Source organism: Arctopsyche grandis, chromosome 1, assembly GCF_051622035.1.
Source record: "Arctopsyche grandis isolate Sample6627 chromosome 1, ASM5162203v2, whole genome shotgun sequence".
Classification (NCBI taxonomy): domain Eukaryota; kingdom Metazoa; phylum Arthropoda; class Insecta; order Trichoptera; family Hydropsychidae; genus Arctopsyche; species Arctopsyche grandis.
The window spans coordinates 29,925,232-29,941,591 of NC_135355.1; the positions used below are offsets into that span (position 1 = coordinate 29,925,232).

The 16,360-nt window shown below is 37.1% G+C and overlaps 4 protein-coding genes across 4 annotated transcripts; 2 read left to right on the forward strand and 2 right to left on the reverse strand.

Moving 5' to 3' along the window:
• Positions 1-246: 246 nt before the first annotated feature.
• LOC143920551 (uncharacterized) lies at positions 247-1,735 on the forward strand. The gene has a single exon (XM_077443503.1). It carries the CDS (start codon positions 295-297, stop codon positions 1,573-1,575), a length of 1,281 nt encoding a protein of 426 aa, XP_077299629.1. The 5' UTR covers positions 247-294; the 3' UTR covers positions 1,576-1,735.
• Positions 1,731-5,644, reverse strand: LOC143920472 (uncharacterized). Its single transcript, XM_077443385.1, has 6 exons — positions 4,806-5,644; positions 4,284-4,557; positions 4,021-4,215; positions 3,780-3,940; positions 2,087-2,215; positions 1,731-2,007 (listed from the first exon to the last, which is right to left on the reverse strand). The coding sequence occupies exons 1-6, from the start codon at positions 5,565-5,567 to the stop codon at positions 1,945-1,947; spliced, it is 1,584 nt and encodes a 527-aa protein (XP_077299511.1). The 5' UTR covers positions 5,568-5,644; the 3' UTR covers positions 1,731-1,944.
• Positions 5,645-8,568: 2,924 nt separating this feature from the next.
• On the forward strand, positions 8,569-11,306 carry Sap30 (SIN3-associated polypeptide 30). Its single transcript, XM_077428154.1, has 4 exons — positions 8,569-8,614; positions 8,714-8,841; positions 10,498-10,716; positions 10,800-11,306. The coding sequence occupies exons 1-4, from the start codon at positions 8,569-8,571 to the stop codon at positions 10,926-10,928; spliced, it is 522 nt and encodes a 173-aa protein (XP_077284280.1). The 3' UTR covers positions 10,929-11,306.
• On the reverse strand, positions 11,166-13,515 carry Rrp45 (exosome complex component Rrp45). Its single transcript, XM_077428143.1, has 8 exons — positions 13,370-13,515; positions 13,039-13,133; positions 12,742-12,961; positions 12,451-12,671; positions 12,151-12,381; positions 11,914-12,083; positions 11,623-11,844; positions 11,166-11,412 (listed from the first exon to the last, which is right to left on the reverse strand). The coding sequence occupies exons 1-8, from the start codon at positions 13,433-13,435 to the stop codon at positions 11,297-11,299; spliced, it is 1,341 nt and encodes a 446-aa protein (XP_077284269.1). The 5' UTR covers positions 13,436-13,515; the 3' UTR covers positions 11,166-11,296.
• Positions 13,516-16,360: the final 2,845 nt, after the last annotated feature.

A 16,360-nucleotide genomic window follows, 5' to 3' on the forward strand; every position in this document is an offset into this window, starting at 1 on the left:
TTGGTGCGATCAAATGCGCTTGTGTTTTGTCGGTGAATAGATAGATGTATATCATGCTGTCACACTGCATTAAATAATAAAAATATGCTCTGTCTCTTTCGCGCACTTTTGTATGAGTACGAGACTCGGTAACAGATCTGTATCAATCTTGAAGGTCTTGATCTGTCACAGAAGCTAATTTTACTTGTAACGATTTGTTATGAAACCATTGGCAAGCGTGTAAAGCCGGCTGTCACTGTCAGTGTCAAAACAAGAATAACAATTACCTTATCTAAATATTTAAATTTTTGAGCGATGAAGTGTAGGGTCTGTTTGGCAGGATCCGGTAGTGTGTCATTATGGGGGTCACTCCCATTAGCGGTGCGCCTACGACGATGTACTGGTGTGAGGATCAATCCAGAAGATGGACTACCAAACTGGTTATGTCAAGAATGTGCAGACGCTTTGACGGCCGCCTATCGCTTCAGAGTAACCGCACGAAGAAGTGACAAACTTCTAAGAAACACACACCACATATCACCAGTCAAAAGTGAGCCCAACTCACCAGAACCCACACATGAAGATGACAACTCTTTAGACTATTCTGATACTAAAGACGATACAGCACCACAAGAAGAAAAGTATGATACTTTAGAATGTTCGGAATGCGGATTGAAAGTAAAAAGTAAATCGGCAATGATAATACATTTGAAAAAACACACTGTTGAAAAACCGTTCAAATGCCCTTCGTGCGATAAAAGCTTCTGTGTAAAAGGAACAATGTTGAATCATATAAAGCGCTTACATTCATCCAATGAAAGGAGATTCACCTGCGAAATATGTGGTAAGCAATTCATTCGAAAGAAAGACGTGATGATCCACGTGAGGGTTCACACCGGAGAGACACCGTACTCTTGCAAATACTGTCAGAAAAAATTCTCACAGCACGCTACGCTTACTAGGCACCATCGCACTCATACTGGCGAGAAACCATTCCCTTGCTCGGTTTGTGGAAAGAAATTCGCCGATAGATCAATGCTACGTACGCACAGCATGGTACACGACAACGAACGAAAGTTCATGTGCAACATATGCGGAAAAGCGGTCAAGTCTAACAACTCGCTCGTAGCTCACGTGAAATTGCATACGAATAGGAAGTGCAACGTGTGCGATTTGTGCGGAATTGCTTTCGCTACCAAGGGCAATCTAAAGCTGCACACGAACAAAGTGCACTCGTCCATGTCGGGACATTGTTCAATTTGCTCGAAGGACTTCTCCCGGTTGGAAGATCACATGAGGAAACACACTGGCGAGACTCCTTTCAAGTGCCACATGTGCGGTAGATGTTTCATGCAGAAGAGCAGTCTGGCAATACACATGTCGAATCATCAGAATGCTGGCAAGCATGCGTGCACTGCCGATGGGTGTACTAAAACGTTCCACATAAAGAGTATGTTGGACTTTCACATATTGAAATATCATAAGCATCATAAGCCATTCTCTTGCGAGGTGTGCAACAGGGGATTTTTCAGAGGAAGCGATCTGTCTAGACATTTAAGACTCAGCCATCAAGACGGTGTCAAGAAAGAAAAATAAAGTTTATCTTTGTATCGGTACATATCCATATTGACAGTATTTATTTTCATTGCTTAAAAATATTTTATTGTATAATTTAAAGCATAATAAGATGTTTGTAAAAAAAATATTCTCCTTTCGCATTGGAAATTTTATATAATTAATATTTTATAATAAAATAAGACTGAATTATATTTTTATATTTAATTCGTTTTGTAAAAGTACATTGTATAATAAATTACGGCTAGAAATAAATAATAATATTGGCGTCACATTTAGAACTTTCAAAATTTTTGTTTAATAATAATTTATGTACATATATGATTGATTGTATAATTACTGAAAATCACATTCAAGGCAATTTCGAAAGTGTTGATAAGTTTAAGTAATCTACAAGATCTCTTTGGATAAATCAGTGTCATTCAAATCGGCAGTCGAAAGTTCTATTTGATTCTAAAAAAATAAATTACAGATTAATACAAAGAAGAAAACATTAAATTGAATAAATTTTCATCGATAGATTTTCACTTACAGAAGAATCAGCAGTGTGATGCCCATAAATTGTTTGATGAGAACCCACATCAACGACATCCATCTCTGTTTGAAGAAAAACTTCATCCAATTTAGTCTTTCGTTCCTCGTTTGACTGCGGGATATCAACCTAATAATAATGGCACGAAAACACAACTCATCAGGAAAAATACAATCTATATATAACTTCTAAATTCGCTACGCTTAATTATGCATTGGGACTTAATTCTTTATCGACTGCCCGAATATTCCGAAAACTATGAGAAATCGCGTATTTTTCACAAAGAAATGGTAAAAAAAATAATAGGTTTTGTAAATTAAACATTACTCCTAAACCTTTCTATCAATTAAATTAAAAATTGGAATTCAGCTTTTTTACAATTGTCTTCGGCCATATGAATTACACTGAGCAACAAAAAAAAATACCAGAGCGGAGACTAGCCAATCTTTACTAAGTTTGACCCACATTGATTTTTGTTAGTGGGTGATCGTTTACGAGATTGAGCGTTTAAAAAAATCCGCGATTTTTACAGTTTTTTGGCTTTTGCGGTCTTTAACTCAAAATTTAGGATTTTTACGCTCAAAGTGAGTATTGGAATTAATAGTCAGATATTTTTCCTATTAATTGTTATATTTCATTGCTTTAAAATACTTCTAATTAATTGTCTAGCGAATTTTAAAAGTCAAAAATATATTTTTTTTTACGGATTTTTTTTCCGTGCTATTTTTCATTTATTTGGCAATTTTTTTATTTCACCACGTTTATAAGGATTGGTTTTCTATCTCAATATATTTTTTTTTATCTAAACGTACTAACTAAAGCAGTAATTGCAATTTAAATGCTTTCGTTGTATATATGGTTGTATCGCGTAATATGTTAGGGCAAGCGAGATGGCATATAATCCACCTCACAGAGTACAGCGGTCGGACTACATGCCATCTCGCTTGCCCTAACATACTACGCGATACAACCATATATACAACGAAAACATTTAAATTGCAATTACCGCTTTAGTTAGTACGTTTAGATAAAAAAAAATATATTGAGATAGAAAACCAATCCTTATAAACGTGGTGAAATAAAAAATTTGCCAAATAAATGAAAAATAGCACGGAAAAAAAATCCGTTAAAAAAAATATATTTTTGACTTTTAAAATTCGCTAGACAATTAATTAGAAGTATTTTAAAGCAATGAAATATAACAATTAATAGGAAAAATATCTGACTATTGATTCCAATACTCACTTGGAGCGTAACAATCCTAAATTTTCAGTTAAAGACTGCAAAAGCCAAAAAACTGTAAAAATCGCGGATTTTTTTAAACGCTCATATCTCGTAAACGATCACTCACCAACAAAAATCAATATCATATTCGAATTCAGTGGGTCAAACTTAGTAAAGATTGGCTAGTCTCCGCTCTGGTAACTCAAAAACGTGATTTTTTGTTGCTCAGTGTTATCGGATAATTTTTTCTCAAACTGTGTTGATTAAATTATACATAAAATCTATATACATTTCAATATATTTTCACGTAATAAGCGTTATCTATATTATAGATCATTGTGTTATTCATTTACATGAAAGATTCAATTTGAGAAATACATACGTATGTATGTATGTATTACTTAGTGAGTTAATATTAAAAATTGACCTGAAATTAGATACAACTCGCATATTATATTTACATAAATACCTGAGGATTACTGGTTGAAATTTTATGTTGTTTCCGCATGTGCTTATTAAGTGACTGCGTATGTCCATATATTTGTCCACAAATTTTGCATTCATATGGTTTTTCACCAGTGTGTCGTCGCATATGAATCCCAAGAACGTTTGATGTAGAAAATTGCATACCTATAAGTGACCAAACCAAGTTTTTAGTGGAGAACCGATCTTCTAAACTTTCATATCTATGATTAATAACTATTCTTTACCACAAAGCGAACATATGTGAGGTTTTTCACCAGTGTGTGTACGCAGATGGACAGCTAGTTTATTGGCAGCAAAACGTTTACCGCAAACTGAACAAACATATGGTTTTTCTCCAGTGTGAAGACGATAATGGATGGCGAGGATATTTTTTGAAGCGTAGTGTTTTCCACAAACGGTACATATATGAGGTTTCTCTCCTATAATACAGTTTAAAGATTAGCATAAGGTTAAAAGTATTCAGACGTGTTTTTTTGTATTGAATTACCTGTGTGAGTGTGCTGATGAATGAGAAGGTTGCTTTTTGCCGTGAATCGTTTACCACACATTGTACAAGCGTACGGTTTTTCGCCAGTATGAACTCGCATATGTGTCTTTAATTCGTAGCTGGTATAATAAGCGGATTTGCATTGTTCACAATTGAAGTTTCTTTCTTTGAAATGTCGCTTTCTGTGTATGGCCAAATTGTCCTTTTTTGAAAAGTTCTTCTCGCAGAGGTCGCATCCAAATGGTTTTTCACCAGTATGTGTCATACTGTGAGCCTGTAAAAACAAAATTCATCAACTTCAATTGTAATAAATGCAAGATCTTTCTCCACAATTGCCAAAACTTTCGTTGAAGAAACTTAAGTTTGATAAATTAATCTCGGGAATGAGAAAAAATTATATCTTATGGTACATTTTACGATGCAAAAACTAAATCCATTGATACTTTGTATATAAGAAATTTTCGGGGAAAGTCTGGATGTCAGATAATAAATTTAATTTGATTGAATTAAAATATATTATACCTTTAAATTGTCTCTGTATTTGAATTGTTTTCCGCATATGTCGCAAGTGTATTCCCTGGTCTTCGAGTGGCTCTTCATGTGGCTCTTGAGCGATTTTGCATTCAAAAAAGTCTTTGGACAATGTATACACTCTAGATCATTTTTAATTTTAGATTTATCCTTATCACGTTTTCGTTTTGATATTTTCGATTTTCTCCCCTTCTTTCTATGAATTTTTATAGTAATCGAATCGAGATCATCGGTTACTTTATCGTCATTCTGTTCCGGTTTCAACGGTTCTAATGGCGCAACGGCGAATGATTCCGCAACTTGCTGAAGATTCAATTCCTGTGATTCAAGTTTGAAATCATCGATGAAGTTGGATTTGAATGAGGGGCTCGGAGACGATAGAGGGTGTATTGGAGAGGGTGGAGGAGAGTGTGAGGAGGAAGGTGAAGTTGGTGACTTTTCCTCGAGAATCTTGTGCAACCATCTGTCGGCGTATTCGGCCCTTTCCCTGAAGCGACACGCCGTATCCAAATCGGTGAGGCAGCGCGCGCACAGCAGCTGTGGGCCGCGGTCTCGGGGACGAGTTTTCACTTTGGCTACTGTGGACAGACGCTCGGCGGGGGGCGGAGCGCCCTCCCAAAGGGGTACCGCTCCCACCAGTCCGAGTCCCAGACACGTGCGGCATCGCACCAGCAACGACTCCTCGCCATTTATTTCCACTTCATACATGTGTCCAGAACGACCGTTTTGGACACTTTGACAGTGAGACACCATCCACGACCCACAACACGCAACTCGCGATCCCTGCTGTCACCGGTTTTTGATTTTTTGGCGTCAACAGTTTCTATAATGTCCATGCCCTGAAAACACCAAATAACTAATACATTTAAACCGGAGCTGTCCACCCTAAGGTAAACCAAGGATCGCATTTAGAAAAAAGTTTTATATAAGTCCCCCAACCCAAAGTCATAAATTTACAAAAGAAAAAATAATAAAAAAACTCTTCTTCAGGGGCAGATCTCGCTCGCAGGCGTTAGATCAAAATGGATCTTACGCTACTAGGAGTTCCGCGGACATCACCTTGCGATGCTCTGCACTAGATGACAGCGCTTCTCTAGTTATCTTCTTGCTTCTAGTAATAATAATAATGGCACCCCTAGGAGACGCGTGACTACTATGCCGCACGGGGTTCAGTGATTACTAGTCAAATGTATCACAGGACAACCGGTCGCTCTAGATCGGTCACACGTGATCACCCGTCACACTAAAACTGGTCACGAGAAAACTGGTCACATCCTAAAATCGGTCAACGGATATCTACATCCCGTCGGCGGGGTGCACGTGTCCAGTATGGTGTACACATGATCTCGCGCCGTGTATTTGTGTGTCCCATGTGATGTGCAGGTGTCTAGCGCGAGGACGTTGTGCGTTTGCGTATGGTGTGATTTTGATATCACGTGTTCGGACACGCGCCGTCTATGCTTCTTGAAGGATGTCTAGGGGTGAAGATTTGTCGGTCGATATTTCCGGTAGGTTTACGCTATTTATTTCTTATTATTTTTAATAAGTTAGTTTTGATTGTTGGTAAATTGGGATTCCCCACACATTATCCAGCTAAAGAGAAAAAAAAGAATAGTAAAAATCAGATTAGCTACGTCCACACTACCGATATCTATGAGTGCCCGCAGAAAATTTTCTAAGGGAGGGCAAAATATTTTTAGTAATGTTTTAATGTAGTTTTAATTTACTGTAGCGTATTTGTATGGTGAACGAACGGACAGGACACTGTAGTAATGAAGGGCATACTGTAGCAACAAATTTTTTATTAACACAATATATGTACATACATAACAAAAAATATTACAACATAAATTTAAAATAAAATTTATTCTTTAAACAAGAACTAAAGTTGTCTGTTATCGCTACCAAACATATCTAAAATTTTGTCCATAAAGTCTTTTTTGTTGCAGTTCACTTTGTCTCTGCACGATTAATATGCACAATCCAGACAGCGAACTGCGAAATACTGCGAAATAATATTGAGACAAAATAAAAACGTGCTGAACTTTGATGAAAAATATAACTGATGTACAGCCTGTCGTGTATTTCCACTTGCATGCAATGAAAATTCTTCCAGTTGACAATAAATATCTTCAAATTTATTAGAAAAAATCCGAATACTTTTATACTTGATTGTCCATCTTGGATTTTAATGAATGGTTTCTGGAACATCCATTAAAATCTTTGTACTTTGTACAAGGAGTAGTAATGAAGGCACCTTGAATTCCTCTTTGAACTGGTTGCGGAAATAAAACACAGAAAATGCAAAAAGCACCTGTAAGGCAGGGAAGGTATGTTGACCGTATTCCGACCTAACGAAACACATGTTGTGTAGTTTGAAAGAGGATCGTTTATTTTCGTTCAATTAGTACAATGGTTATTGTATGTACGAAGAGGTTTCTTCGGAGATGTGATCTAGTTGAACTCTAGAGGCTCACTCTGCCGTTGGGGTTGCTGCGTTGTTTTATATACCTTCTGGCTTGAAGTGTGTCGTGTGCATTTTCCTTTGTTCTTTGGTACGCGCGCTGACCTAGTTACGCTGCGAGCGTAGTTTTATGGGTTCATACTACTGGACGTCGTTCGTGGGGTAATGGGGTTGTGCGCCTTGTGTCTACGGTGCACCGACCACTTCCTGACATGTCGCCTTCAAAATCATATGACGGGTGAGGCTTGTATGGATCAGTTAGCAAACGATACTTAAGCTTAAGATCGATAGGAATTGTGGCGGCTCGCTATACGACATGGTCGAGTTTGGTCACCTTCCTGCGAGTGAGGATCAACTCGATTGTGTTCGGAGCTAACTACTCACTCTGCCTTCAGCTGTCATAAATAAAACACGTGCATTAACATGCCAGTCGTCTCATTCGTTCATCCCCCATAGAATCTTCGTAGTAGATTTTACATAGAGGCTGGCCAACGTTCTGTCTCTCCACACTTTCTTTATGCTAACACGAAGTGATTTAAAATATAAGTTACATTATTTGACTATTTTCAATCAATCCAGGGGGGGGCAAGTGCCCCCCCCCCCCCCCCGATATTCTCGATTTTTTTCTATAACAAGTACCTAAATAGCAACCACAGGTTGCAATATGGGAACTGGATATGGAAAATTCGAGAATATCGGGTGTAGATATCGGTAGTGTGGACGTAGCCGGTAATTGGACTATTCGTCACATTGGGGTGGTCACAAAGACAAGTTTTGCCATGAAAATCGCGAATACACAATATTTGGCACTCAAGTTCTCGTTACTATGATAGTTATCGTAAGTATGATGGACTTTTCGGCTGCCAGATGTTCCGTTATAGAGATTTTAGTGACTTTGTGACGAGTAATTTGTGACCAGTAATCACCGAACCGACGTAGCCATTGACTTGACGTTGATGCCGATGCGTGTGGTGTATGGCGGTAGACAGACGCGCGCATGTAAACGAACGTGTCGTGTATGGGTTGTGACGTTTGTAGCATAGGTGTCGCAATTGCGTGCGTATGTGTACGCGTACGTGTGTGGGTCGCGGTGTGTTTGGTGTAGGTGTAGGTGTAGGTAAACAGCATGTGTTGTGCTGCTGCTGGTGTTAGCGGTGCTGCTGGTTTTGCTGGTTTTGCTGGTTTTGCTGGTTTTGCTGGTTTTGCTGGTTTTGCTGGTTTTGCTGGTTTTGCTGGTTTTGCTGGTTTTGCTGGCGGTTCCGGCAGTTCCGACAGTTCCGGCTGGTGTCGATGAACAACGGCTTCAGCACCGGCGAGGAGGACTCTCGCGGCCCCAGCGAGGGCGGAGGCGGAGGCGGAGGCGGAGGCGGCGGCGGAGGGTCGGGAGCGGCGGTCGGGGGGGGCGGCGGGGGCGGCGGGGGCTCGTCGTCTGGGGCGGAGGCCACCTGCTGCCTGGTTTGCAACGGAGACCGGTGTCGACGTCCGGCCGGCAACGCCTCTTACAGCAAACGCATCCAGAGCACTGCAGCTCAGAGACGGCTGAGACTCCACATCGATCCGGCGGTAATCATCTCACCTCACCATCTGCCTCTACGCCCCATTACATTTTTCGCGCCAAAATATTGCATAATTCTCACTCAATCGACCTTCTCTCTCTAACCCTTCTAAAGTTAACCACGTCCTCGTCTATCGCGTCGACAAAGAGAAAGCGTACAACATTTTCACTTCCAAAATAGTCGATAGCTTGAGCATACTTACGGCGACCATATTTTTTTGGAGAAAATAAAAATCATATAATGAATCGTTTTATAACTTAAAGAAATGCTGTATAAGTTTATTATAAAATACCCAGGCTGTGGAGTCACAGTCGTAAACAATGAACCAACTCCCGCTCTTTTTACAAGGCTCTCATATGTTTCACTTCGCTCATTAGTCTGACAATATATTCTACATCCTTCCAATCGGTTTTATACTTTCTTTAATTCATAGTGTAACATGGGAACATGAGAGAGAATATCCGGTCTATTCTAATTTGTGGGTGAACGCAATAGTGGCGCAATTTCGATAAATCCTAATCCTTAGATGCTTAGGAAGAACTTACGCAATAGAATTCCACAAAAAAAGGGTTAGCACCCTCGGATAACATGATGCAGCGGTAAACGGACTACTAGTCATATGTGAACCAGTCACAGGACAACCGGTCGCTCTAGATCAGTCACATGTGATCACCCATCACACCCTAAAATCGGTCACGAGAAAACTGGTTGACAGATTTTAGGGTATGACCAGTTTTAGTGTGACGGGTGATCACGTGTGACCGATCTAGAGCGACCGGTTGGCCTGTGACCGGTTCACATTTGACTAGTAATCACCAAACCGATGCAGCAGCTCTACAACATGGTGGTGTTTCGACCAACTCAGCCATGTTGGTGTGCCGCTGCTCTACTTCCTTCCCAACAACCGTGTGTACAACATTGTCATTTCATTCCCTTACGCCCCCATAATACTAATACCCGTTGACGCTTTTTTGTGGAATTGTATTGTGTTATTATTCTTGAGCATCTTTGAAAGTTTGGATGTCTCGAGAATGCAGCTCTCTTGTGTGCATTTATCCGATCACCACAATAAAGACTCTGGATTAGGTTAACGAGACTCAATAAGTACCTGAACCAAGGATACGCTGAAGTTCTCACAGGCCTGGACATGTTCGTACGTACACAATAGTTGTGCCAGGGTATACAGTTCATTTCAAAGATGCATTTATGTAGTATAAATGCATACTTCTAATGTGTCTATTTTTAATTTGATTTTTTCGTTGATACGCATATTGTTCACTAATAAAAAATGTTCATGCAATGGGGGGGGCATTCGATCCAGGGAGACATACGGAAAATTCAACGATTCAAACTTGTCATTTTGTCGCCATTCTTCACATTTTGATTTTAGCATTGAAGGCTACAAAATATAACATACGGTCACACGGTGGTAGTCATGTTCTCTTTTTATTAGCGACAGCATATAACTAAATTTTTTTGCAATAATGCAATGCCTTTCTACTAAAAAATAAACAATTATTTTAATGATTCTTTTTGCATAAGAATTTTCACATATCCCACCAGTTTATATGTTAATATGTTATATCAAAAGTATTCTTCTAACAAAATGATAAATCAAAAATAGTTAAACTTTTTTCTAATTTCAAAAACATTTCTTTCGCAGGCTAGGCATATATACATTTGTGATCAACACAAAGCCATGATTCAAAGCGCTCGGACTAAACAGAGGCGTCGAAAGGACTCCGAAGATGACAGCAACGAAGCCGATACTGACGTACCAGACGTAGATCTCTTCCAGTTGCAAGTAAATACGTTACGTAGATATAAAAGATACTACAAAGTATCGACGCGTCCTGGACTGAATAAAGCACAATTGGCCGATGTGAGTATTTTTTTATATAGATCATTTCTTTTCTTATGAATTTTTAATTCTACTAATTATTAATAAATTTCTTTTGCTCTCAGACAATACAAAAACACTTCAAATCGATTCCAGTGAACGAGAAAGAAATTGTGACGTATTTTATATACATGGTGAAAACCAATGGCAATAAATTAGATCAAAAAAATGGACTGAATTCTGATACAATTTAACAGTGTATATGTATTAATACTTTTACATACATGCAAGTTCTTTAACTGTCTGCTAATATATATTTTATTGTATGTACAATTATTATTATTAATTTTTATTTATATATTATTTTTACATCAAATGATTTCACTATTTCGTTATTTATTGTCAGATATATTTTTTTTTAATATTCATACTATGTACATAAGTATATCTCTTTATATGTACATGTATTTAGACAATCACAACAATGAAATTATATGAAAAGAAATTTATTATTTGGACAAATGATACATATGAGTGCACATGTATGCCTTGTATAAATGATATCAGTAACAAGTAGAAATGTATTTTAGTTACATAATCACTGTATAAATAAAATTTTTAACTAAAGACGATTTGGTGTTTGTTGTTTGTTCTTTTTATTTTTCTTTTTCAGCTTTTTGGGTTTGCTTTCTGACTCCAGCATGACAACGTCGTTCTCTTCACTGTCACTGCTCACCGCTATGAACAAAAATTAGAATTACAAATTTATTAAGATGTTATTTTGAACATCGTTTTTCATTAATTGCACTAAATTTGCATATGTAATCCTATTCAGCATTTTAATAACCAAAGAACTAAACTTAAATCATCATCAAGATGATGACAATATTGTCCAGTCCTGATAAAAAGTTATGAATATGTATGTATAAAAGATAAAAATTAACTAACTAATTTTTGAAACTATTCTGTCATCCACAGTAACAACTGTTACTATTTCTACATCTTCATCTGATTCATCCTTTTTTATGGTATTTTTGTAGTTATTTTTTTTCTGTTCGTCTTCACTGGACGCATCATCAGCGCTCGCCATTTCAATCCATGTTGGAGCACTTACAGCTGTATTTGTCGATGATAACATTGCCACATCGTCATTAACGATTACTGCCATTTCTATGTACAAAAAAATGTTAACATAATAGTCTGCGTAATTCAATGTTTGTCGTACGATTTTTCAATTACCTTTTTCATTAGGATTTTGAAGTTTTGCTCGCTTGCTACTTTTCATAAGGTCTTCGTTAGACATATCAATATCAAAATCACTCAATCGTAAACATAATTTTTCGTAAGCTAGTGTTGTGAGCTTATCAGTGGATATCGCATTAGGGAAACCAGTTCGTTCACCTTTTGACCTATCAAAATAATGATGATTAAACAATAAATATATTGAATCTAAATATTGTACAAACGATAAATTACCTTGCAGACTCATCCTCAACGAGTGCGTCCTTTATGGATGTGACTAGATCCTTCGCTCGTTTGGCTGCCTTTTGAGAAGCTTTGTAAATATGTATGGGACCTAAAGTGATTGCAGCACCGGCCAAATCAAACAAACAAACTTCTCTATAAGAATTCATGCCAATAGTAAAAAGCGCCCCGACTGATGAGCAAATCATTTCTTCAAATAAATTCGGATCAGATATCATTGTTCTAAAATAACTCCATGGTCAATATACAAACTTTAATTTTAATAATGAAATAACATTCATAAATACATACTCTTCGGAAAAGAACCCAAACAATACGCAAACTGGATAGTGATGTAAGACTGTCGGAATCGGATCTCTCTCGGCTAAGGTGTGTACTATGATTTCTTGACCATTTGTCGTAATATCTGGACGTTTAAAATGTGCTAAACTTGATAAAGCAGCGACACTAGCACATTCTATTATATTACCAGCGTGATTCAGTACATGAATGTCTACCCGTAATCCCCATACCTACAAGAGAATAGTCAATTATGTATGTATACAGACCAATCTAACATGAAAGTATGCTGTATCGTTTTACCTTTTCTTCTGAAACAATGCACAAGGACTCCAGATCAACACAACGCGAATCTATTATACATTTCTCAAGAAGTCTATTCAAAGTAACACTCAGATCCGACTGTCGATTTTCAAAGTTGGGTGCTCCCATTGGACCGAGCTCCAAGTTTATAAATAATAATCCTTCATTTGGTTTGGCTTGCTTCGGTTGTTCAATTTTATATGAAACGTGAGCCGTTACTCTGGAACACCCGAATAAATTATTAGAGAAATAAACGTCCATACTATATGTGCAGTCAATAATAAAAAAAAAAGGTACTTGGTATTTCCTAATGATACGTGGCAACTACCCCATTCTGTTCCAAAAGATATTTTTAGTGGTCTTGCTTCGTCCAGTTGTCTGCCATCTAATCTCTAAAATGTAGTTGTATTAATTAAAAAAAATATCTGAATAATAACGAATCGATCGTATAGGTTCATTTTTTAACTAACAGAAGATTTTTGGAAGACTTTTTTTGCAGTTAACGATATATATATTTATATGTACATACTAGTAATAGCAGAATTACCAATCGGCGTTAATAAGTAAGGTTATAATAACAGCATATATTAAAATCACAAAATAAATAGAAAATTAAGATTCAACGAACCGTTCCTTCGCCTATAGCGTTTAATACAAAAGTTTTTTCACAATTTGACAATAATAATTCCCTCATTGTAGTTTTGAAGTGTCAACTGCACGCGGTGACGTTTATCGACACAAATGGCCTTAGCACCACGAATATTGTCCTAATATAAATACATCAGAAATCAAGCTGCCCACAAAAAATTATGTAATGTTAATCCGTTTTGCTGAATTTTTTCTTCTTATACCGTGCCCGATTCAATTTTTAGCCTCTTCCCAATTTCAAGCAGTTTCTTGGAATTATTTCTGACTTCTTGCGGCTTGAAATATTTTCTTCAAAGCGGTTACTCCTGTCCAGTTTTTAATGTTCCACAACTAGAACAAATACTTATGACCCACTCTGCGACGTCCCTCAATTTTTCCCTCCAAAATAGTCTGCAATAGACAGAACTTTGGGCTTATCATGATATGCCAGAAATATGTGAGTTTTATATGTTTAATTGTTTTTAATAAACTCCTTTACTCATCTTTCGTTAGTAACTCGTTCAGTCCAAACGATGCAGAGCATTCTTTGATTGCACCAAAGTTCAAATTCTACAATTAAATATAATAAATAAATGCTACAATTTGTCTCATGGTTATTACTTTTAAGGTCCACGATTTACTATCGTATAAAAGAACCGACCAAACATAAGATTTCAAGAATTTAGCGCTTATTTTTATGCTGAGGTGCCTGTTACAAAGCACTCTCCAGAACTTCACAAAGTCCTGGTTAAAACATTCTACTAAACCAAACCAATATTGACCTCCGCCTATTAAATAAGCGTTTCGAGACTATACACGAGACCAATATTGGGCTTGGCTTAATGTAAGGTTGCCAGATGATAATTTGATAAAGGAGGGCAGATGGGTCTAAAAAGGAGGATTTTCTGTAAAAGAGGAGGACATTCAGAAATTAAACGAATTTTTTATATTATTTTACTTTATTTTAATCATATTTAGCTGAGCTGCCAATTTTGGAAAGAAGTTCTTGGTTTTTTAACAAATAATTATAAAATCTTCACATGTCATGTTTTTGAAGTTGTATTGAGTAGGAATTAAAGATTTAACTGACTGCACACTTAGTCTATTCCTCTCTTTGCTCCACTGAGTATTAATCAGTGAAAAAACTCTTTCCACATTTGCGTTATGTGCGCTTATACAAAAATAAAACTCGCAGATCTTGAGCAGTTCTGAGAAACATTCAATGTTTTTAACACTTTTGAAGTAGATTGTCCACTGCTCGTGCAACTTCAAATCATAATATGCTTCATCTTCATCTGATTTTGATTTAAGAAATGAAATCAAGTTACAAAATTGATCGTGACGCTTAACATCGTCAATCTCTACACCTCTGATGCTCAAGAACTCAATGCATGAAACTAAATCATTATATTTTAGGTTTTCGTTCTCTTTCAGCAATGTCATCCACTCAAAACATTTGAAATTTTCCAAGGGTATCATCCATTCCATCAAGTAATCTTCACAAGCCTTGTAAACACGAAGTCATTACGTAGTCATCACGTTTCACGAAGTCATTATCACGAAGCTGTTCTCTTACGCTTTGTGGCAAAAAATTGTTGTTTCTTCGATTACGAAGCATATGAAGTACGGATTGAAGTATCTTTGAAATTTCCAGAACGGAATTATGTTCCGCCAGTCCCGCCCGATGTTTATCAAAAAGGAGGACTTACAGTAGGTAAGGGAGGACGGGAGGACAAAACATGGAAAAGGAGGACATGTCCTCCTTTTGGATATCATCTGGCAACCCTAGCTTAATGGAATGTTTTAACAATTTGCCTCGTGTAAATGTAGCATTACAATGGTAGATAAACACGCCTAAATGTAAAGCATATGATCAATTGAACTTAATTGATGACTCGTATGGCGTTTTCTAAGATACATATATTTAAGATATATATATATATATATATATATATATATATATATATATATATATATATATATATATATATATATATATATATATATATATATATATATATATATATATATATATATATATATATATATATATATATATGTGTATATTGATCGATTAATCAACTTCTCTTTCAAATGGTAAATTGATGCCGATGGCAATGTTTGAGCACTTTCGATCACGACAGATTTACTAGCAGACTTACCTATTTATGGTCGTCAATTTTTGTTAACATACCATCTTTTGTAAATTTATATACAACTAGTGTTTTACCCCTTGAATTATCATCGCATGGGTGTTGGCGGTAATTGGATTATTATTTATTACGCACATTGCGATCGCCCAAAAGACCATTTTTGCCATGAAAATCGCGAATACAGAATATTTGGCACTGGATATCTCGTTAGTATGATAGTTATCGTTGGAACGATGGACTTTTCGGCTGCCAGATTTTCCGTTATAGAGATTTTAGTGACTTTTGGGCGAGCGCTTTGTGAGCAATAGTCACCGAACCGATTGAAAACTTAAGGCACTCATCGGTGTTTACGATCGATTGCGATTAAAGATAAATAATTCAATATCACAGCGCACACTCGAAACGACAGCATGGATAAAACAACCGCAGACCGACAAAGCATTTTATTCGAAGGATTAAATGAACTCGAATCGATCCTACACGAGGGAAAAGGTGAGAGAGCGTCCCATTTTCAACTATGCTTGCAATATTCGAAAGCTGCGTCCGCGTATTATATAATTTGACGTTAGATTGAGTCGTCCGTTTCTTTCAGTTAGTGCAAATATTCATTCGATTATTATTTTGTTATATAATAGCCCGGTTTTTATCGCTTTGAATCTTATGGTTATTTGTTGAATGAGTCGCTGCAGTTGTTAGGGTGAATTTCTTGAATGAATCGTCGAATGTAATTTGGTTGGGCGTTGCAAGTGTCGTGGGTGGGGTGGGGTGGGGGTATCGCCATGGTGGTGGGGGTGGACGTGAGTGGCAATTGCCAGACTAATAGCAATAGCAATAGCAAT

Coding starts and splice junctions, on each gene's coding strand:
- LOC143920472 (XM_077443385.1), bottom strand. CDS start 5,567: ATGGTGTCTCACTGTCAAAGTGTCCAAAACGGTCGTTCTGGACACATG. Junction 4,558..4,805: donor AATACAGAGACAATTTAAAG/GTATAATATATT, acceptor TTGTTTTTACAG/GCTCACAGTATGACACATAC. Junction 2,008..2,086: donor ATCACACTGCTGATTCTTCT/GTAAGTGAAAAT, acceptor TTATTTTTTTAG/AATCAAATAGAACTTTCGAC.
- LOC143920551 (XM_077443503.1), top strand. CDS start 295: ATGAAGTGTAGGGTCTGTTTGGCAGGATCCGGTAGTGTGTCATTATGG.
- Rrp45 (XM_077428143.1), bottom strand. CDS start 13,435: ATGAGGGAATTATTATTGTCAAATTGTGAAAAAACTTTTGTATTAAAC. Junction 13,134..13,369: donor ACGCTATAGGCGAAGGAACG/GTTCGTTGAATC, acceptor ACTACATTTTAG/AGATTAGATGGCAGACAACT. Junction 12,962..13,038: donor GTATCATTAGGAAATACCAA/GTACCTTTTTTT, acceptor CGGGTGTTCCAG/AGTAACGGCTCACGTTTCAT.
- Sap30 (XM_077428154.1), top strand. CDS start 8,569: ATGAACAACGGCTTCAGCACCGGCGAGGAGGACTCTCGCGGCCCCA. Junction 8,842..10,497: donor GACTCCACATCGATCCGGCG/GTAATCATCTCA, acceptor TTTCTTTCGCAG/GCTAGGCATATATACATTTG. Junction 10,717..10,799: donor ATAAAGCACAATTGGCCGAT/GTGAGTATTTTT, acceptor TTTTGCTCTCAG/ACAATACAAAAACACTTCAA.